Source organism: Mycteria americana, chromosome Z (assembly GCF_035582795.1).
Source record: "Mycteria americana isolate JAX WOST 10 ecotype Jacksonville Zoo and Gardens chromosome Z, USCA_MyAme_1.0, whole genome shotgun sequence".
In the NCBI taxonomy this organism is placed as follows: domain Eukaryota; kingdom Metazoa; phylum Chordata; class Aves; order Ciconiiformes; family Ciconiidae; genus Mycteria; species Mycteria americana.
Window position 1 is genome coordinate 6,361,728 of NC_134396.1, and position 22,153 is coordinate 6,383,880.

At 39.8% G+C, this 22,153-nt stretch overlaps 1 protein-coding gene across 2 annotated transcripts in view; it reads right to left on the bottom strand.

Annotated features, from left to right (window-relative positions):
• NADK2 (NAD kinase 2, mitochondrial) overlaps nt 1-22,153 on the bottom strand; it is a 34,312-nt gene that overhangs the window by 7,850 nt on the left and 4,309 nt on the right. The window contains exons 2-8 of one of the 2 annotated variants that reach the window (XM_075488546.1): nt 10,024-10,112; nt 9,577-9,665; nt 7,954-8,035; nt 6,522-6,605; nt 4,041-4,177; nt 2,907-2,985; nt 411-506 (exon numbers count right to left, since the gene is read on the bottom strand). In XM_075488546.1, the coding sequence (XP_075344661.1) occupies nt 411-506; nt 2,907-2,985; nt 4,041-4,177; nt 6,522-6,605; nt 7,954-8,035; nt 9,577-9,665; nt 10,024-10,112 (656 nt within the window). Of the gene's footprint in view, nt 1-410; nt 555-2,906; nt 2,986-4,040; nt 4,178-6,521; nt 6,606-7,953; nt 8,036-9,576; nt 9,666-10,023; nt 10,113-22,153 lie in introns of both variants that reach the window. The other variant, XM_075488545.1, reaches the window with a different exon arrangement.

Genomic DNA, 22,153 nt, shown 5'->3' on the forward strand with positions numbered 1-22,153 from the left:
TACTTCATCTAAGCATTTTAATTTTAGCCAACAACAGTAGTTCAGAGATCTCCCCAATATGCTCTGCAAGTCTGAGCAGAATCTCTTTCCCTCACCACCCCCAACCATTCCTCTCCACGCGCAGCTCTTTCACCACAATTACACCTAAGGTAAACTTCTGTCTCAATGCCTCAGCTTCTCACCCTTTCACTCTTCTCTCCATACCTACAAGTGAGGGGTGCTCTGCTCTTCTCATACACCTGAGACAGCTCTGAACCATATCAACAGTGAGAATATTTGGACATAACTGACATGCACTGACTTACCCATAGCCCAAGAGAGTCTCAGTATGGATAAAATGCTTAAGCAAAATAGGTCCATCTAGCTTATCTGAAACGATATTTTATATCAAAGCAGCAACATGTACTTACCATGCTTTTGATCCTGTTCCAGTACACACATTAAGCCCTGAACTCTTCTGTTTTTCCCAAGGACCATCATCAACTGATATCTCATAATAGGAGGCCCTATGAAGCGAGAATTTAAAACTGGGTTTGCAGGACTTAAAGTTCTCCCTGAATAAGACAGAACACACAGCCTTATCAGGCACATAAAAATTTAGAGGGGCTAGTTTCAAATCTGGATGACAATTTCTCAGGCTTTGCACAGTGTTTCCGATTTGGCAGTCACTTTTAATTCACTGTTTTATAGTAGTTTTTATAATGGACAAAAGTGATTTGCAGCATGAACTTTTAGGCCGTTTCTCTGCAGCCACTTTTCCTATTAAATTATGCACAAAGAACTCTGTGGTTCATCTGGAAATAGCTTCGTATACAAGCAGGGTTTGCTGGACTTACAAATGAAACTACAAATACATTACCTTCCTTGCATAATTGTTGAAATACCAAAAAACTGTGTTTATGCTGTGATTGGTTCTCATAAAATTACACCAGGGAACACTAAAAGGTAAGGCACTCCAACGTCAGTAAGTAATAGCATGGCTTCAAGCTGAATTCTTGATTACTTCAGTAATTAAAAATCCACTGTGATTCTTCACGAACAGCTTTAGTTTTACAACAGTCAGCAGGCTTACGTTTCTCTCCAGGGCAAATTCTTCCTAAAACTCAAATGTAGTAAGTCTTGGGGTACAATCATCATTCTGCATGGTATTATTCATATATCAGGGGATTCCTAATGTTAGGCCTAGAGAGACCAGACAAGCTTCAGAACATCCAGGCGCACATTTATGAACTAAAGTTGTTGATGTTCGTAGTGCCTAATTCAAACAGTATGATATAGTCTTCAGATTAATAGCTACCTGCTTAGAAAAACACCACATTCACTGTGTTCATCATGACTGAGTTTCACCTTTCTTAGTAAAAGGAGCTTATTGAGCTGTTTTAGGTGATGAATGTTTCAGTCTGGATCGATTAGGAATATACCTCTTGAATATTTGGTGTCAAACAGTTTAGATTCTTAGTAACTAAGGGCTTTTTGTGTACTCACTCTTGAGAAGATGGGAAGATGAAAGAACTGGAAACAAATTAAGAACACAGGTGCACAGCTTGATTCAGTTTAAGATATTTTTTGCAAGCTGGGTATGAAAGGTGGGTTTTTTTCCTTCAATTTCTTTTGTTTTCTTAACTGACACACAGAATAAGACCTTGGAAGAAGCAACTAGAGTCATTTTGTCTTAATATATAGCAAACTCGTGTATTTGAACATTACAGAAGATTCATCTGTGTGATATCACTATTTAAGTCTTCAAGTTTAAGGTCCTGTTAACACACTATTTATTACTAGAGATTTGTTCCTACAGGCATTGTGTTCCTCAATGCTTCTCAAATATACTGGAACCAAAGAGCACAATGTATTTGTGACTCAGAAGGAGAGGGCTGTTATGAAGTGTTGGAAAGCAGCTTTGTGTTCCTCTATCACTGTATGTTAAAGAAACTTTTTAGAATCTTGATAAAATTAGGTTTGATTTAGTAGAGAGCAAAATTTGTATCTCTTTGAGACTAGTTCCTTCTGCCAGTCTGAGGCTGCAGTCCAGATGGAAGATAAAGCACTCATGGAACATTTATACTGTTTCCAGCAGCAATCACAGTGTCCCAGGCACTGTACAAACACAAGAAGATGTTACACTCTAAAGTTTAAAAAAAAAATACAGAATAAAGGGAAAAGGGATATAAAATACAAGTAAAAGTTTAGCCAAATCCTGACCAAGGATCATGTTTTAACTCCTTTCCCGCAGCCCCAATCACATTCTCGACATCCTTGTTATCGTTTGGCTGGCAGAAATGCATTGATCTTCAGGACAGAAAGGACAGTCAAAGGTATCCTGGTTAATGAAGTACCAGGATTTGATACAAACTGCTTCCTTAAAACAAGCAAGTAAGTGTTTTCCCACAACGACAAAGCTTCTGCCAAAGGCAGGCTGATACCTTTGCCTCTAATGACAGAGAGGCAGGGAAGTGAGTACTTGGTCATGCTAAAAGCTATTTCCGCTTGGTCATGCTAAAAGATTATGAAAAAATATTTAAGAAGAGATGCAGAAGAGGAGGCAGTTTAAGGACAGATACTTAAATCTTCAATCCACTGTAAAGATAGTAACTGAAGTAATTTGGTTACATAAGAACTAACGAGGAAAGGAGTAAAACAATGAAGAGGAAAGAAAACAGCCAGGAATAATGAAAGATGAAAGAATGGCCAGACAGGAAGGTGGAAAACCAGAAATTAACATCACTGCACTTATATCTCTGAAAATACACTTTGTAATCAACAACAATACGATTAGTGTTATATATTCATGGACTAGAACTGAAATTTGACAGCAAAGACATCCCATCACTGATTGTCCATTGCAATGTCATAAAAAGAAATTAAGTCAATTGTGCCTTGCTGCAACAACAAACAATTAAACATACCTGGATGAAAGAGATTCCCCAATGAAGACTTCATTGAGTGCTCTCACTGGTAAAAGATGTGGACCAGAAATGTCAGATCCTGCAGATATTGAATATAACAGTTTTGAATCATGGCTCTAAAACCCAAATTTTCAAAAACAATTCACAACTCATTGGAGGACACACTCTGCTGCCTGGGTTTGTATTCTAGACCTAGTGCTCCATTTTCTTCAAGGACTCAATTTGTCATTGATTTAGTCTGTAGCCAGCCGCTGTCCTTTACTGGAGACTACAAATATTTAGGCCAAGGTCAATAAGGCAATGACACTTATGTTGAGGCATTGCTTTCCCTGAAAACTCAGGGGCAACTAGACAGACTGAAGTCTTCTCTTCTGTCAGTCAGTCTTCCAGCCTAGTTAAATTCACTGACAGTGACTTAACAGACATTTCTGATAAAGTTCAAAGAATTAGGCTTTACACCACAGGGTAATTAAGAGGGATTAACACATTGTTCATGTTGACTAAGGACTGCTCAGTGAGGAAATGCAGTGCTAGACACAGGTTAAGGATAGAATCATGCATCTTCAATCCATCATAAAGAAAACAGCCGAAGGTGTCTGATGACTGAAGAATTTCCCAGGGAAAGATCCTCACTTCTGATTTCTCATTTGCTTGCTGGCAGTCTGTGACCAGCTTTTTCAATTGTGAAGTAACCTACCTCAAATTTAGCACAAGTTAAGAGCACGCATGCGTGTGTGCATGCACACACACACACACACGCTTTTAGTGTGGAGCAGCTAAACGCATGGTAAAACGTTCATGTGGTAACCCCAACTGTCTATAGTAACCCTAAGAGACAGCATTTTAAAAAAGCTCAGGTATTTGCCAGCAGATAATACTATTTAAAAACATCTCTAAATTAACTATTAATACTGAAAACTGGTTCTAAGTGTACAGTCCAGGATAAACATACAGAAACAAAAAATACTCCCTTCTAAAAAACCTTAATCTGCATCTTCAGCTAATGAGAGCTGTCTCTGCCTGCCTCTCAAATACAGCAACCAGACTTCAAATACTTGAACTCTTACAAATCTTTATCTCCTATTCCAAGTTATCATAGCAGAGTTATTATATTCTTGTCAGATTTTAACCTACTTTGATCCTGGAATCTTTCATTTATGTGAGCCCTGCTGTGTTGCTCTTGGCTTAGCTGCTGTTCATGTAAATCTACAGGGGTTGGGTTAATACCAGTTCCTTCAAGATACAGTCGGATTCTTTGCCGCCACTGCCACCTTAGAGAGGAGAAAGAAGTTGGTATCAGTAGCTGAAATATTCATTACAGAATTAGACAGGATCAGAGTCTTCACTCTCAAAGCAGAGCATCTTAAGATTAAAAGTTAAATATATTCAAAGTCACATTTCAAGTTTTATAGCCTCCACTATCATTTCTAAATTTAGAAAGTTAGTCATACTAAAATGTAAATACTTTACACTTACCAATTTGCTACCTAATGTTTTTTGTATGTGTAAAGTAAGAGGACACTGGCCAAAAGTAGTCTACAAACATTATAGATAACTCATCTTTTTAGGCATGTGATCCTAACTGATGAATTCATGACTGATGTAATGATTTTGAGAATAACAAGCTCTCAGGAATGTATACAGCAATACATACTGTATTTTTACCATCTTTTGTTTGTATTTGTAGATGTCCAGAAAAGCAGGTCTATCCACCCGTTTATACATAAGGGCCACAAGTATCCTTACATTTTAAGAATCTCTCCTAGCCTAGGAACTTTAGGATGCTTAAGAGGAATTCAAATGAAGTCAGAGAAGAATGTAAGAGGCATTCTTCCTTAAGCTGTTCCAACATTCAGATTTTTTACTTTTTCCTAGAAGAGGTATCAATTCCTTTTTCCTCTTACAATTTAGAGGTTATATAAAACAACATAGTAATAGTAGTTTTGATTAAGAAAGCAAATCGCAAGGGAGTGTTATAAGCACAGCTTTTCCCACTTCATACTGTTGAAATCTGGGTGACAGTAACCAGCTTACATGTTTCCTGACATTACAGCAAGGAAGACTTATGCTTTATATGACTACATTACTAGTTTTTCCTTGTTGTCATCCTTGTAGAGCCTCATTCAACAATCCTTAGTATAATTACCTATCTGCCCTTAAATTCCAAATATAGTTTTAGGTAGTCAGGCAGACAGCATGCAGTGAGTGTCATTATGCTGTCCTCCTTACAATACTCATGCTAGAACATGTCAAAACCCCTACAAAATTAGAAAATGGGACTGTATCCCTATTACACCCCTATTCTGAGATGCTGTTACACCACTGACCATCAAAAAAGAAACATGGGTAGTCTGATATAGTTTGTCCTTTATAAAGCAATAATGTTGGTTGTTTCATGGCACTACAAGGTAAGTGCTTACACAGATTGTTGCACTGAAGTGGCTGACACTTCAAGAATAAGGAGAAAAGACAATCCCCCTTTTCCAGTCTCTGGCACCTCACCATCCTTATGCAACTCTGAGTCACCAGAAACTCTTCCAGATGGGCTGGTCCAGTTACCCACCTATTTTAAAGTTTCCTTAGGGCCAAATAAATCTGAGAACTGCCAAGTGAAACACCCGCTCAGGTCCTTGCTTAGGAATATCAGTTCCTATTATTCTGGAAAAATAACCAGGGAGATCCTTTCTGTTTCACTCTGGCGAGGCTTCAGCTCCACAATGAGCAATAACAGGAGTGTCAACAACAAAAACATAACATGGCATCCAACAAAACATTAGAAGTGCCTAGATTATCAAGGGAAGTTACCTGCATTAGCACTACCAGCTTTACCTAAGCAACTCAGCATGATGGAGAGTTAAAACCTTCTGTTTTCTAAGTCTCAGAATATGTGAGTTGAAAGTACCTTTTCATTTAGCAACACCTATTGAAACCCCTTGTTATTTATAATCAATCCTGATGACTGTATTCACCTCATTTAAGAATTTTTCTATGGCACAAATAGTGTTACACTTCAAGCTACAAATTAAATATGCTAGAAGTATAAGCAAAACCCAATTGCAATATATTTTCATGTGAATGACTGATTTCTGTTTGATGGTTTGCCATCATAAACATATTCTGGAATATTAATACACCACAGAACAACGTCTCTTTTTAAATAGTTATTAAAAAACTCTTCCCTAGTCTGTCCTTTAAAATTCAGCTTGCTTCCTTCTTAATCCAAGTGAGATTCTTCTATTTTCGGAATATCTAGTATTGAAAACATCAAGCCACCTTCAGCATAAAGAAAAGCTTGCCTTACACTAATCTGTTAACAAAATTTAAACCACTCTCCCTTAATCACCAGAAGCCGAGAAGCAAGACACTGACCATTTCCTAACTGTATAGGCTTTTGCAAAGTGTTTTTGCTGGAACTGGCAGTCAATTTTATCCTTTGTATTCCAATCTCACTCTTGACCACAAATCCATTTTTCAACATGGTAAACATCTAAACAGAATTCACGATTTGAGGCATTAAGATTTTACTAAGCATCGTCTGCTCCTTAGGAATTGCACATCATTAAGTATTTTCCAATCACAGTATGTTTTGGAAAACCAAACATCAGTGAATCCTACCTGAACTCACCACGATAAAGCTTCTGTAGTGCTTCAGGAAATGCGTGTGTGTATCTCACAGGCAAGCATAAGTGACCCTCTGATCTGGTAGCGAAAAAGAACAATGAAAATGACAGTATAATTGTTAAGATTTGGTACCTTTAAAAAACAAAACAAAATAAACATCTCTGTCTGTTACATAAAGCAAAGCTACACTTTGACCTTTATGAACCTATACTATTCTTACATAATCGCACATCAGCAACAATATACCTCTTTCAGCTCCTGCAGCATATGCAGGGTGAGGTAAGGTAAGACGTAAGATATTTCTCGCACATTTCCCCTAAAAATTGGCTGTTCAGCTAGTAATCCTGCAGGAATGTGTAGGTACTAATATAGTTCCTGTCACCATAGCTCTAGGCAAGGAATTCAAGCTTAATAAACTTTGCAAGTTAGAAAGAAAATTTCCTCCATTTACACACAATTTAGTGATACGAGACAGGTAAGCAACATGCCTAAGATCAAAAACCTCTCATGTCAAAGCCAGAAGACTAAACACTGCTCCCCTTTCATGAGTGATATTTGATAACTTGAAGGCACTTGTTATTTGAACCCTGTTATTCAGGCTTGACGGTGCAGAATATCTATTCACAGCATTTGAAAAGTTTTGGGAGAAGAGTAAGGCATGGAAGGAATCGGAACTTTTGGCCACCACTTTCTTACCTACTCAGATTAAATTAACTGGTAGTATCAAAAGCTGAAACCTAAATCTGGAAATCTCAGCAGACAGAGCCCTGGTGAATTCTGAGTTTCACTTGCCATCCATTTGAAGGTTATACCAACCAGGCAGTACTAATACACTGCATCCACCTGCCCAAATCAATCTTATGGCTAGGTGGATGCAACTGTGTGGAGTTTATAATAGGACAACTAAATGCCATTAATTGGCTGAGGAGACTGCATCCTCTGAGATATGACATGATTTACATGTAGAAACCAGAACAAACTTCTTCATCTGAGGCTCTATCAGATTTCCAATAGGATTCGCCTTCCTCATAAAGAAACCAAGTTTCTGTGTGTTCAGGCACCACACTTAGTTGCTTTTCTTTAGTCCCTTTTCCTGTTTCTGTTCTATACTGCCATCTCTAGCCTCAAACTTCTGGTTAGTAATACAAATTAACTAGCTACAAGTGCTGTTACACTGGTGTGTGAGAACAGCTGTGGCAGTTGAACACAGTCATGCTTATCCAATACTACTTAATGTCCGCTCGGATGAGACAGGATAACTCATTGTGGAAACTCTTCTAATAAAACAAGTTCACGTGTATCTACAACCCACTAAAACAGACATTTACGCTGCCAAATGCTACAGGCGTGCCTCATGCATCCTGAAAACAGATGCACATTGTGCCTGATATTAAATAAAGTATTGCTTTCCCAAATATGTTTTTACCTTTCAGGATCAGTATTTACTCCAATAACTGGTTTAAATTTATCAAAGACCTTACTGGCTGCCAACAACATTGTACCATCACCTATGGAAAAAGCAAAACAAAAGTTAGTTTCACTTCACATTCTAGTATCACAAACAAAATAGTCTCACATGTACTGCAGCATTACTGCTATGTGCTTTTATATCAACAACTGATCAAGTAAGCTGCACAAAAATAAAATGGGACCACAAAACTACTGACAACTTTCAAAGCAGAGTAGTGACAACTGAATTCAAGATGTCAAATGCGATTCGAAAAAGTACGACTTATCTGACAGCTATACGTGCCCAGGCAACTGAATTTGGCAGAAGCAAATCTGAAAAGAGATTTATGGGAACTTCTGTTTGTTTATCAGCTGGTAAGATAAATTCTTTAAGAAAATAGATTTAGACAGTATTGCTAATCAAAGCCTCAGGAGACAGGAAACAATACGAAATTTTACTGTGAATCACATGAAAACAATGACTTTAGTTCCATCTCAGTTGTGCTCCTAGAAGGCACAATTTAGAGCTCTTGTTTGGCCCCAAATAGGCACACTTGGAAAAGAAGCCTTAGATAAAACTGTTGAAGTAGAAATCTTTAAGTGTCACTGGCTTCTTCAGATACTGATATTTTTTCCTTTCTGTTAAACGGAAGGACAGCTACAAACTGAATCAGTCTTTGCACCAAGATACAAGCTCTGAAAACCTCGGATGATATATCACTTCCCAGCTGCTTGCCTCATAACCATGACTAATGTTGCCACAGCCAAATTGGCCCTTTAATCTGCAGCTTAGAGGAGTTATTTGAAATCTACAAGAGTATATTTGGATGCTTCAGGAATGTACACATATCCCTTTCTACCCATTCTGCGTGGTAACCAGCAGCTAAGGGCAAACTGGACCAGTGGGGAGGAGAGAAAGGCAGAGCAGTGGTCAAGTCTAACTGCCACAGATAACTGAACATTATGTCAGAGCCCAGCAACACGCTGCAGTATTTGCAGCGAATCACAAAAATAACACTGAATGAACTGCTGCAATCCAATGTTAAAAAGAAACAATCAGGTTAGTTGCTCTGTTAGTTCATTTAAAAAGCTCTGATCAGTGGCACAGGCTGCTCAGAAGCTGCATACTTTCACTGGTACCATCCAACTAGATACTCCTGCCACTGGAATCAAGTGTGAAAGCAAGAAAGACAGTTTGAGCAAGGGGAGGAAAAGGTAGTATGTTAGTCTCCACCTCACATACCAAAAACGAAAGAGTAGGGTTTAGGGCTATGTATAATCACATGACAGCAAGCATTTTATCCTCTTTAGTTGAAAACTATAGTAAATTCCACAGTTTATACTGTTTCATATGAGACAATTAAACATTTCCGAAGTGGCCGTGCACTTGGATTCACTTCCTAGTGCTACAATTTGAGATACTAGAGGTAGAGAGGATGGTCATAACCATTGCATTTTGTAACATTTTCTGACAATTAGATAAGCAATTTGTTTTCAAAATGTGCACACCTCCAGATGCTTTACACACTGCAAAATATTTTTAAAAAATGTATCTATGAAAACATACTGAAACAAATACTTCCCTTCCATAAAGTCGTACCTCCTGCTGATATAACAGCATCTGCCCACCGAACTGTCTCTTCATTATATTCTCGACGTTTAACAAGACGAACTTCTATCCTCTCGTTCCTATAAAGTGCAGAAAAAGCCTGAATGTGTCCTATATTATTCCTTGTCACATCCTTCTGAAAAACTGACATGTAATTAAGGACTAATTACAGTGGTATTTGGCTTATAAACATTTGACACTCACACAAATCCTTTACATCTTTTTCATTTGTTTTCAAGATAATAACACAGTGTTAGTTAACTGAACTGAGCTAGTTCACATTACGATTGTTTCAGGAATGACTGTTCATCTGCATCATCCTGTCTTCAGTATTCCTATTTTATTACAGCTTGTAGCACAAGGCTTCCTTTCGTTGTTTTACACAACCCATGGGTATTTGCACCGTGTCTGAAATTCTCAACATCCATGCATTCTTACCGTAAACTGTCTACAACATGCTCCACATTTTTTGTATGAATGCGATGCCGCTCCAGCAGACCAGCATAGTTAGATCCCTTCAAGGCAAGCTGTAAGACATAAATTGATTTTGTAGAAGTTAATCGCTATGGTAAGTGCTCTTGAGTAATACAAATAGAAGCTATAAAAAGGCATGTATTTTATCTCAGTAGAGACACATGCTTTTATAAGCATTCCATTAATTACATCTCTATATACATACCAGTCAGCTTACACTGACTAGTTCATTAAATGAGTTACATTGCCACAGCAGCCAAGAATCACAGACTTTTTAAGGGCTCTACACAAATATGCAAACAAATGTGCTACACTGACTTCTGTGCCACTTCAGACACTTTGCTCTCCCCGCTAATTTAAACTCTAGGTAAATCTATGTAAAATAGGTATACTAACTATACTTCTGTCATGTGCTAAAAGGACCCAGACAAACAATGAGCTAACTACCTGAAGAGTTATAAACACTGTGCTATAGAGAAGGAGGACAACAGAAAAAGCAACAGGAATGATAATTATGAAAACAGGTATCTTTGAAACACCTCAAGCATTAACTTTCAAATTGTATTTGAGCTAAAATGGAAGACTGCCAAGTGCTGACAAAGGTGACATTTCCCCTGCGTCAAAAAAGCTTAACGACAATCTACCTACTACCTTTGATATTGTCCCCTGGATTATAGACCAGATTTTTCAAACAAATTCACATCAATAACAAGACAAACAGTATTTAGCAGTTGCATTCTAGCATTATTCTTCTTGGAAGCCAGAGAATTTAAGTACTTTATCTTGACACACTCTTTAGACCATGGAAACATTTTGGAGTTCATACAGACAGACTCTTGTGAGCAGGCAGGTGAAACTGCTGGCTGAAGATCAGATTTTTTGCAACAGGTTTCTGTGTGAGTAATTCAGTCACCATCTGTATGCACTCATTCTTCACCTCACTTAGTGTGCTCATGTGGGGCTGGTACTGCCAAGTACATGTTTGCATGGAGACTGAGCAAGTAGAACAAAGAGGGTGAAAAGGATGTTAAGAGAAAGGAGTTTATAAATACATTCGTAATGAAAGTGATCCTGCTTTGAGCAGCAGGCTAGACTAGATGACCTCCTGAGGCTCCTTCTAGCCTGAATTATTCTACAATTATACTCTCATTGCTTCCTTTTCCCCAATCAGTTAAAACCAATTTACCAGCACAGAAAAAGAACCTCTCTTAGAGTTTGTGTAGAGAAATTCATCTGTGCCAGAAGCTTTGAACAGGTGCTTCCAGCAATTTATTCAAGTGACTTTTCTCAAAGTTGCACACCCGTCTAAGAGAAAGTGGTGCCAGACAGCCACATCTAATCCCATTTCCATACAGACTCGTGCACCACAGAGCTCCACAGCAAAGGAGAGGGGACTGGCAGGATATGACAATTACGGTTAACTGCAATCCAATACCCAACAAATACAATCTTTCTTCATCTGACACCCACTGATGTCAAGAAACCCAACCATGAGCTAAGCACAAAGACAGACTCAGCGCTGAAGAAATTACAGAAAAGAATGGAATTGGCTGCTCTGGAACCGCATTGCTGTCCTGCTCAGTGTGTTTACAATCAGCGATTAACCTGCAGGAACGAAATCTTCAGGTGGTCTTACGGCTGGGATCAGGAAACCACCTCCAACAGAGGGGCTCCTAGATTTTGTCTGAATGGCACCAAGAGCACTACAGGCAGACAGTGGGAGTAGCTGCCAGCTGGGCTTGGTCACACACACAGATAAGCATGTGGGTGATCAGAAAACATCCAGACAAAGCTTTCCGGTCATCTTTACAAAGGTTTACTGGGGTATGGGATGTTATGTCCCATTAATTGCCTCACACACTTAAACCCTCTGTCTCTAGTCCCCAGCTACAACGCTTGCGCACTCCCGTACACCTCTTGCTGCTCCAGGGCCCGTGGTGTTGCGCTGGGAACTTGAACAGTGCCGCTGTGCTGCTGTGGGGAGGGAAAGAGTACACAAGCCTACGGCCAGTTACAGCACTGCCCATCGCCGGGTCTGCTGTCAGCCTCTCACGATCCGCTCAGAGCAGAAAGGAGAAAGTGGAAAGGAGAAAAGAAGAAGGTATTTGCCTCCCACAGACATTTGCCTCCCATCCGACGCTGAGCATCACAGGTCTAATTTGCTAAAAGAGGGATTTTCAGTTGCACGTTTGAAGCACAAATGGACCTTGCTTTACCACCAGAAAGAACAAGAAATCCACCACAAATAACCTCAAAAAAATCAACTGTGTAACTAAAATCAGTGTTCACATTCATGCTTCCTCTAGAAATATCTGCTGTGAACGAAACACGAGCACCTGACAAGCAGACTGCTGCTGCGGCATACGTTTTTCACGCTGCTATTTCCACAGGCTATTACTTCCCCACACAACAGAAACGGCAAACTCCATCTTGCGATTTTGCGTACCTCATTTATTTGGCCAATTTGTCAGCGTGCTACCTTTCAACTTGGTCAAAGAGAGCTTTTATCTCAGAACAATGACAATGTAATGAATCTCTGTATGATCATTTGCAGGCTTTTGAGCCACCAACATCAGCGGTGAGACTACAGCTAACATTTAATTGGCATGACTAGCAAGGAGAGGCACGGGTTGTATTGCTGTGGAACAGAGTCTGTTCTGTAACTTACATTTGCCTTAGGTGTCTTAAATTATTTCACCAACAGCTTCAGAAAGCAGAAGAGGATGCTCAGCAAACAAGCTGCCGGTATCCTGACAACTGAGTGAACACTTTCTGTGGATACTTCTACTCTTGCTAAGAGCAGCACTGCAGAACACGTATCCAATGCGTAGAGGTCTCCTCTTTGAACTTAGCTCTAGAACAAGTAAGCAGGTATCACTAAGCAACAAGATAAATGAAAAGTTAGTGCCTTGAGTTTAAAGCTACATCTACAGAGTTAATGAGTCGTCCTAATTTGCAAAAGGCTCCAGAGATTAAAACAGTCTGCTCATCTCTAGCCTCATCCCTCTAGCTCAGAGATAAATAACTCACAAGTTCATTCATCTAAGAACTCACAGAGGGACAGCCTGCCTTAGCCTAACCACAGTCAAGTATATCAAACAGGAATGCTAATCATCAGCTGCTTTTCATGTAACTACTCCAAAGAACCAGAGAAGTGCCTACAGCCCTTCTGGTCAGAGGCCACAGACTCACAGAGCGGTTGAGGTGGAAAGGGACCTCTGCAGGTCATCTGGTCCAACCCCCCTGCTCAAGCAGGGCCACCTGGAGCCACCTGCCCAGGACCATGTCCAGAGGGCTTTAGCAGATCTTCATAGATGGAGCCTCCACCACCTCTCTGGGCAACCTCTCCCTGTGCTCAGTCAGCCTCACAGCAAAAAAGTGTCTCCAATGTTCAGACAGACCTTCCCGTGTTTCAGTTTGTGCCCACTGCCTCTGGTCCTGCCTCATATCCAGGACCTGAATGCCATACTACAACTATCACAAATGCCGCTTCTTAAAGAGCTCTGCACTGAGGATAAAGAATAAGATAAACTGAGACCACCACTTCCTTTTTACTTCAAAAGAGCTGAAGGCAAAGATGAGACAGTCCAGTTGCTGTGTGCGTGATCACCTCCCCAAAGAGCCTGGGAGGAACTTGTGACATACAGAAAACCCCAGATGCCGGACAGCCTGGCTCCCGAGCCCACCGATCAGACAGGCCCACGAATCCATGCCAGGCTTGGGTCTTACCAACCCAGCTCTCCAAAAGGCCTGCAGGTTTTAGCTTCTGCATGAAGACAACTTGCAAATTCTTCTTCCTTTGGAGGAAGCTCTGATTTACAATTGTCGCGGTCATCCTTCCAAAAGGAAAGGGTTTGACAGGCCACTCTCCACTTTCAACATCCAAGAGCACGTCTGACACTCTTACAGAGCAGGTATCTTTATACCAAGTATTGGCATTCTTGGGTAAAATGTGAAAAAATGACTGTTATGACAGACCCATGTTGAGTTTATTTGGTATTTCGAGCTGTACAGAGCAGCAGTTTGATCTGAGTATCAAGTCTACCTGAAGAAAAATGGAGTTAGATCAAACACCCAATAACGTTTATGTAAGTAACTTTGTATAAGGTAGTTTCTTCAGGTTTTCTTTTTCAAAATCCTCACTAAAACTTAAATGAAGTAAAACAACAGAGCTCTGATGTTTTACAGGAAAAAGTTCTCATCCAAAGTAATCCTTTTACTTCATTTTACCACTAACCTTTTTATGAAAAGTCACTTCCTTCCATGGAATAAGTGGCTATGTTTGGCCCATGAAACTAAAGAAAACCTCATAAAATGGAAAAAACCCTAAACTAAGAGTCATGGGGTAATAGTATATATCCCTGCAAAACTTGCCCATACTAACTCAGAAAACCTAAAAAATTACAAAGAACGTTAAGAAGCCTGCCAGTACAGTACAAGGAGTATACTGCAAAACACAAAACATTTAAACTCAGCAATACTCTTCCAGAAATTGCCAGACTGCAGACTGACTTTCTAGACATGGTCTAGAAAATAAAAACGCTATTCCTACAGAGATCAGGATCTTCAAGCTGGAGTACACTTGGCATTTCTTGGTGTTGAAGTTGTAAAAGCCTATGTGAGGGGTCACACACAGGTCTGGAGCCCTGCACTGCAGGTTAAGTAATTTCTTCCAGCAGTTATCTGGAAAGATCAATAAGAGCAAAGGAAACTGAAAAGTACTGATGAATAGAAGTTATTGGCTATGGATCTATAACACACAGGAAAGACGGTATTTGCCGAGTCCCACTTGCTGAGGCTCCTGAACAGGAAAAAATACGGGTAAAACATACAGGAAATGTCACATCAGAGCACAAGGGTAGTCAGCTAGGAGTGGCATTAGCAGAAGTACCCAAAAGCAGAAGTATTCATGGAGAGTGGGAAGAGACAAGTACAACCGTAGGCCTATTAACCTGACCTCAATAGCACGCAAGATTGTAAAATAAAATGCATGAATATATACATGAGAGCTATTCTAGCTAAAAGTGCATTAGCATATGAAAACAGGGACAAACTGGCCAAAAATACATTCAGGCATAGCTTCAGTAGTGTTCCTAAACCTCACAGCAGAGATGCAATGCAGAGCAGGCTTCCAGAAGAGCTTGCACTGGAAAACACACTCAGGTGAGCAAAACACATTCTACAATGGAGTTATTTTTCCTTAGAAGCCCGAATGCCTAAAAAACCCCTTCTCGTATCTTCTGGCCTGATCCTTTCTTAATGAAAGGATAATTTTTCACAGAGCTCCCTTAACAGTCATTTAGGCAAGAGACATTTGCTTGACTGCCTTCCTTCTGCAGTCTTAGCTCTCCCCTCCAGGAAGTCTCACCCCACTCGGTTTGAACTGTGGGGGTCTGCTGTCCTTGAGTAACGCTGGCCCTCCAGGAGCAACACTGCGCCACGAGGACATGGCTTGTAGCCGCAAATACAGAAGCAACACGAAGCCAAGCAGCATCCAAATACCCACTGTTGTCTACATATGTGGATTATGATCCTTGATTTAGAGAATGGGGAAAAGAAAAGGCAGAGCCAAGTCTTACCGACATTGCTAACCTAAGCATTAGGATAAAATAGTATGGTCTCTCAAAACAGTAACATGAATGTTGTCCAGAGTGAAACTGTGAATCGAGCGCCTTCTACATCTCATCCTTGTACACAAAGATTAACAGGAACCTTTCAGATGCATTTTGTCTATATATGAATATATACACACAATATATATATTCATATTCTCACTACTAGGCTTGTCCTGAATTTACAACATTAGCCTTCATGTTGCCTTAAACTGCCACTGCACCAGGGTGGAGTTAATGCCTCGGTGTACCAATCAGTTGTTTTACAACTGTTGCTCATTGAGGAGTTAAACTAAATGTCTGACTAGAAGCACAAAAAAAAAAAAAAAGCACAGATCTAGAAACGATTACTCTCTCAAATTTCCACAATGAACTTGCCCACACATGCACCCCAGCAGGAAAACAAGAACAGATCACTGCTTTCCAGTCTACCTCATTTCTACAGAAAGAACCACCAAACAAATTAATTTAGAGAGCAACAGCTAAACACAGAAGTTTGAATTTTAATCTGTAGAGGAAAATACTATGACCACTATAGGTATAATCATCTAACCATTTCTAAGCAGAGTACAGCACTGTTAAAAGTGCCGCACTGTCAGAAACTGCCTCTGTAGGTTTACCACATCTCCCAAGTATAGACAAAGTTAGTGCTCTTGGTTTTAAAAGAAATAAGCATTTATTTTGACAGGAATATGGAAAAAAATTTTTTTCCAAAAGTGTTAGGTTTTGAACTAGAACTAGCTTTGAAAATAGCACGTGCTTCAAATAATACACTCCTCTCAGATTCTCTGACAAATAAGGAACACTGACTCGAAATTTGCTGAAGTACCAAAGTCAAAGACTGGGAAGCTATAGTTGCATGCAAATAATTTTCCTATGTTCTAGTGTTAACTACTAGTTAAGTTAAATCTTCACCTGTCATGCTAAAAACAAACCCAGTTTTCCTCAGAGGTCAGGCAGACACTGAACTTTCTGATTTCTTAAGAGCTCAAATCACATATTAAGCTTTCCTATTTTGTAATGTAAAAATAATCTGCATAGAAATAAGTGGGATTAAGCACGATTCAGCTTCCAAATCTTACATAATAAAGTGCAGAAGACAAAACAGACAAAAATGAACTGAGCGGTTAGCCATGGCGAAAACCTGCCCCGTAGAAATCTGCACCTTGGAGACACGTTTCAAGTGCTCCACAGAAAAGGTCTGCTAGAAGGACAGCCACAGCAACCTTGAACCACAAACTTGAACCTTCAGTGGGTTTTCCAGCATCAGCTGGAACCAATGGGGGAGTTGAATTTGGTGGTTGTATACCACAAATGTCCAGGTTTGGATATGGCACCAGCTTTCATAGTAAGTATACGACAGCACGGCCACCCTCAATTTCTTCTTACTAGAGAAGAATTGTCAAGACAAGCATCATTTATAAGCTATAATTGCTGTATTTATACTAATGACAGCAAGTTTGAGGACGACACCAAGCTGAGTGGTGCAGTTGATACTCTAGAGGGACGAGATGCCATCCAGAGGGACTTTGACAGGCTTGAGAGGTGGGCCCATGAGAACCTCATGAGGTTCAACAAGGCCAAATGCAAAGTCCTGCACCTGGATCAAGACAACCCTTGGTATCAATACAGGCTGGGGGATGAAGGGATTGAGAGCAGCCCTGCCAAGAAGGACTTGGGGGTACTGGTGGATGAAAAGCTGGACATGAGCCAGCAATGTGCACTCGCAGCCCAGAAAGCCAACCACATCCTGGGCTGCATCAGAAGAAGCGTGGCCAGCAGGTCGAGGGAGGTGATTCTGCCCCTCTGCTCTGCTCTGGTGAGACCCCACCTGGACTACTGCGTCCAGCTCTGGAGTCCTCAGCACAGGAAAGACACGGACCTGTTGGAGCGGGTCCAGAGGAGGGCCACAAAAATGATCGGAGGGATGGAGCACCGCTCCTATGAGGAAACGCTGTGAGAGTTGGGGTTGTTCAGCCTGGAGGAGGCTCCAGAGAGACCTTATAGCAGCCTTTGAGTACTTAAAAAGGACCTACAGGAAAGATGGGGAGGGACTCCACCAGGGAGTGTAGTGACAGGACAAGGGGTAATGGTTTTAAACTGAAAGACGGTAGATTTAGATTAGACATTAAGAAGAAATTCTTTACTGTGAGGGTGGTGAGACACAGGAACAGGTTGCCTAGCAAAGCTGGACACCCCCTCCCTGTAAGTGTTCAAGGCCAGGCTGGATGGGGCTTTGAGCAACCTGGTCTAGTGGAAGGTGTCCCTGCCCATGGCAGGGGGTTGGAACCACGTGATCTTTAAGGCCCCTTCCAACCCAAACCATTCTATGATTCTGTGACTCTGCTTTCATGGAAGTTGCTTGACTTAAAACTTCTCAAACTCCTTAAAAGAGGAAGTGTGTTCTCTTACTTGCCTTTACACTAGAAACACTAAATGCATCAAGTCTGATCTTACATGGTTTTGCTAGAGGAAAAAAAAATGAGACAGTAGGGTCACCACATTTGGAAAAAATAGTCAAATTTAAGTCTCTATTGAAAAATTCCAGGCTCATTGAATTGATACTTTGTTTGGTCAGTCTCTGGCTCAACCCTTTGCTAACATCACAGCAGGTTTCAGCAGAATCATGCTTGTGGTACTAGTGGATTAACCCATTTTGGGACACCCAACCCTTTCAGGGACCTGCAGTCCAGCTCATTCAGACTAGCAGGAGTGCTCTGAAGCCCTCCTTGAAATGAGTCTGAGAACCAGTTTCACCCAGGACCTGCAGCTGCTCAGTGAATTTAAAATGCATTGGTTTCAGATTCAATTAATAGTTAAAAAATAAAATCCACAAACTCAATGAATTGTTTACAGTATGGTTTTAATAATGAGCATTTGCCCTAGGCTAAAGTGGCAGAGAAACCACGCAGCTTCTCAAAACAAAGACCTACTGAGAATCAGCATTACATAGGCTCAGGTTTAAGCTCTCTATAAAGCTTTAAACATGAATCAAGTCTTCAATTACAAACTACCGCTGAGGTGCAAGCCACAGGCATTAAGCCAGTTCCTCCTCCCTTCCCAGTCTGGGTTATTATATATCATACAGGCCATTAAGTGCTTGCTTATAAAAAAAATGTGGTAGGTTAAGTGATGCAGTAGGTCAGCACCTACCATAAAAGAAAGTTAGTAGGCTGGTCTTACCTCACCAGCACTCTTCCCTGTCTACTGTTGACTGATGTACTAACCAGGTGTCAATTGCTTAGAATTGTTCCTAAAATTGTTCCTGGCCATTTGCTAGGTTTCTACCAGTTTGCTATGTCACCCCTTATGCTGTAGAAGCCCAGTGGGCTGCTTTAGCTAGGAAATTTTTTTCCCTTATACTTTCCTCACTGTTTTCTTCAGCAACTTAGACCCCTGACTTTCATTACATAGTCACAGCAGCCTTTCAAATGCTGCCTTTATATCTGCTATAGAGTAATGATTATGAGGTGTTTTGCATATTGTAGCATTTTGTATGCCATTACTTCTGTAGTAGCTGACTTCAATAATTTCTTCCCTTGATAAGTAAAACTGGCAACATTATGTTCCTGAAGCTTTACAGAAATGCTGCTTTGGGGCAAGAGTTTGATCTATACATGAACAAAAGTAAAAATGCCATAAAGTGTTTGCTAATTCTTCATCTACCACATTAAAGTATTATTGTAATTTTAACCACAACTGAAGAATACATATAGTGGTTTGTAATTCAAAGGCTAATGCAGAGCAAATTGTTGTGTTAACTATAAACAGAACAGTAACTACTTTCTGCACTAACAGGTTTCTAGAAACCCAGTGCAATCCAGGCAATTCAATCATTCAGTTCTCATTAATTCAGCAGGACACCAATATAATGTCATAAATCACAACTAGCTAAGTACTTAGAAACAATATTGAAGCCACTTCCAAAAAGCAGCCTTTTTCATCTGTATAAAGTATTAGATGCTCGGTGAGGTAGTCCATGAAGTTTAATTTAGGTACACTGAAATGCCCTACTTTTGCATCTATTTGCTATATATGACTGTGTATACTTGAATGGTGTGCTGGAAAAAACAAATGCTATGGAAAAAGAATTACTACATCCCATTTATTTGTTTCCATCATTTTCCAGACTCCTCTTATGACAGAACGACAACCTAGAAGGAATTTTTTAATAAAGCAGATGCAACTGAAGTTACTTTACCTTTGAAATTTGATATATTTGCATCAGTGTTAAGACAAACAAATGCACACTGGGGTTGTGACACTTGAAAAATGTGTACACCTATCTCAGTTTCCAGTGGACTAGCTTGGAAATTTTATTTCTGAAAAAAGTGTCTTTAGCTTAATATAATCTTGGTGTACTATAACCTGTGTCTTGAACTCTGTATGCTTCAAATTCAGTAGATCGACATGATTATTTCCCCTCACCTCTTTTCAGGGTGAGGTAGAGCCAAGTACAGTCCCACCAGTGTTTAAACACTTTATGTGCTCCCTAGAAGAACATCTACTGAAATAATTCACATTACAAAATAAGCAAAGATGGGTAGTCTGAATTCAACAGAACAATGAAAAGCTTCACAGGACCACTACATTCATTAAATAAGTTTCTATTTAAAGACACTACCTTCAAACGTACCACTGTATCTTTGGATCCACAAGAGAGCACAAGGCTAAATACCCTAATATTTACTGCTTTTTAGAATAGCTCAACTTTTTTTTCCCCAAGAAAAAAATTAAAACATGATTTTTGAAGAAAAAAAGACTCTGGTGAATTATCTGATTTCATTTTAAAATTAGAATTCAGTTGAACTTTCAAGTTTGCATATTACTTTTCTTGCATCTGTAAAAATCCTAGTGTTTTGAAAATATTTGAGCAACATTTTCTCAATAAAGTTCTAGTGGATCACAGGTATCTGGACTGAAGTGCAGTTCTCTAACACAGAAATCTAAGAATGAAACACCTGGCTAGTTTCCAAACGCCTACCCTGGGGTGGTGGTGTGACATTCACAAACCTGAAACACCAGTACTTAGGAAAGGTAATTTGAAAGTGATACTAAAAATGCATCTTTCACCATTTAATGTAAAAGAGGTAAAGAAATTTTTTCTGTAATTAAAAAAAAAATCACGTATCAAGTTACAGGTAAAATAGTACATTTCCCCCAAGAGAGAATTTTCTAAGAAACATGAAAACTTTAATGTGTAGATTAATAACAGTTGGTGCTGTAAGCATGGAAATCAGGAATTGGAGGGATGGGGGGCAGTATTCTTCTACACCCCCCCTCCCAGTTCTGTGGGGTTTGTTTTGGTGTACAAGGACATATGAGCTCCATCTGAAGCTCTCCTGTCTGCTGGGAGACACTCCTTCCTTCCTGACCAGCCCTGCTCAGTATGTTGTTGGTGCCCTATGCTGAAGATGAGTTCACACTGTGCCTCTTTCAGGGGAGGCAATATCCTGCTAACAGGTTACCTTTTCTCTATCCAGATACCATTTTTCAAGAAACCTATATGAACTTCACATTTCTGTGATGACCACCCCTGTCAATTTATTGCAGTGGTCCAAAAGAGCCAAAACTTGTTCCAAATATCCAACTCCTTGCTCTCCTTCCCCACTCCAAAGACAGACAGGTAAACCAGCCACAACAGAGTATCAACTGTGGTCCATGCTGAATTGTTTTCCTCCAATTAAGACCAAAACAAACATAACTTCATCTGAGAAGACATTTTCAAAGGTAATTAAAATTGCATATGAAGTGTGTTTGGGCAGCTAAATTGTTTAACTTCCTAAAATACCTTCCAGCAGTGAGAAGTTGGCAGCTGCATCTCAACTGTGCTATGAAACAAAAAAACAGCACTCAGGAAATTAGCTTTATCTACTACTGGGATATTAAGGTCTCTTAGTTTACATAAGGACAACAGCAATGCTTGCTCTGCATGGGTTTGCTGAGAGTGAAATAAACAGTCAGGACATACAGTAGCCTTCAGTGTTAGCCAACTGCATCATTCATTTTTGTAACCAGCCATATTTAGATGCCAATCCAAATAACCAGGTCAGAGGAAATTCAAATTGCTATCATTTTGGGTAAGCAAACTGTTTGTAGGGATTTAGGAAAATGACTAGTACTTTTATTTAACTTAAAGTTGATAACTGCAAGTGTTAGAAATCCAATAGTATCTTTAAATCTCATGAAGGCAAACAAAATTATTCCTTGTATGATTTGATGCACAGAATTTACTAATGCAACACTTTAAAAAAGTGCTGGGTCATTTTGGGGCATTTTTCTTTCCTGGTATTAGAAGAGAAATCTCTCATTTTTATAGGTCTTTAATCTTCCTTCTGAACTAAAGACTCTGAAAACCTCCCCTGTATAACAGCATTCAGAACACTTAATTACACTTTTAAGAATAGTTCAGAATTAGAATACCAATTATGACAGTCAGATGCATTTAGGTAGTTATAAACAAATTTAAAAGACTCATTTGT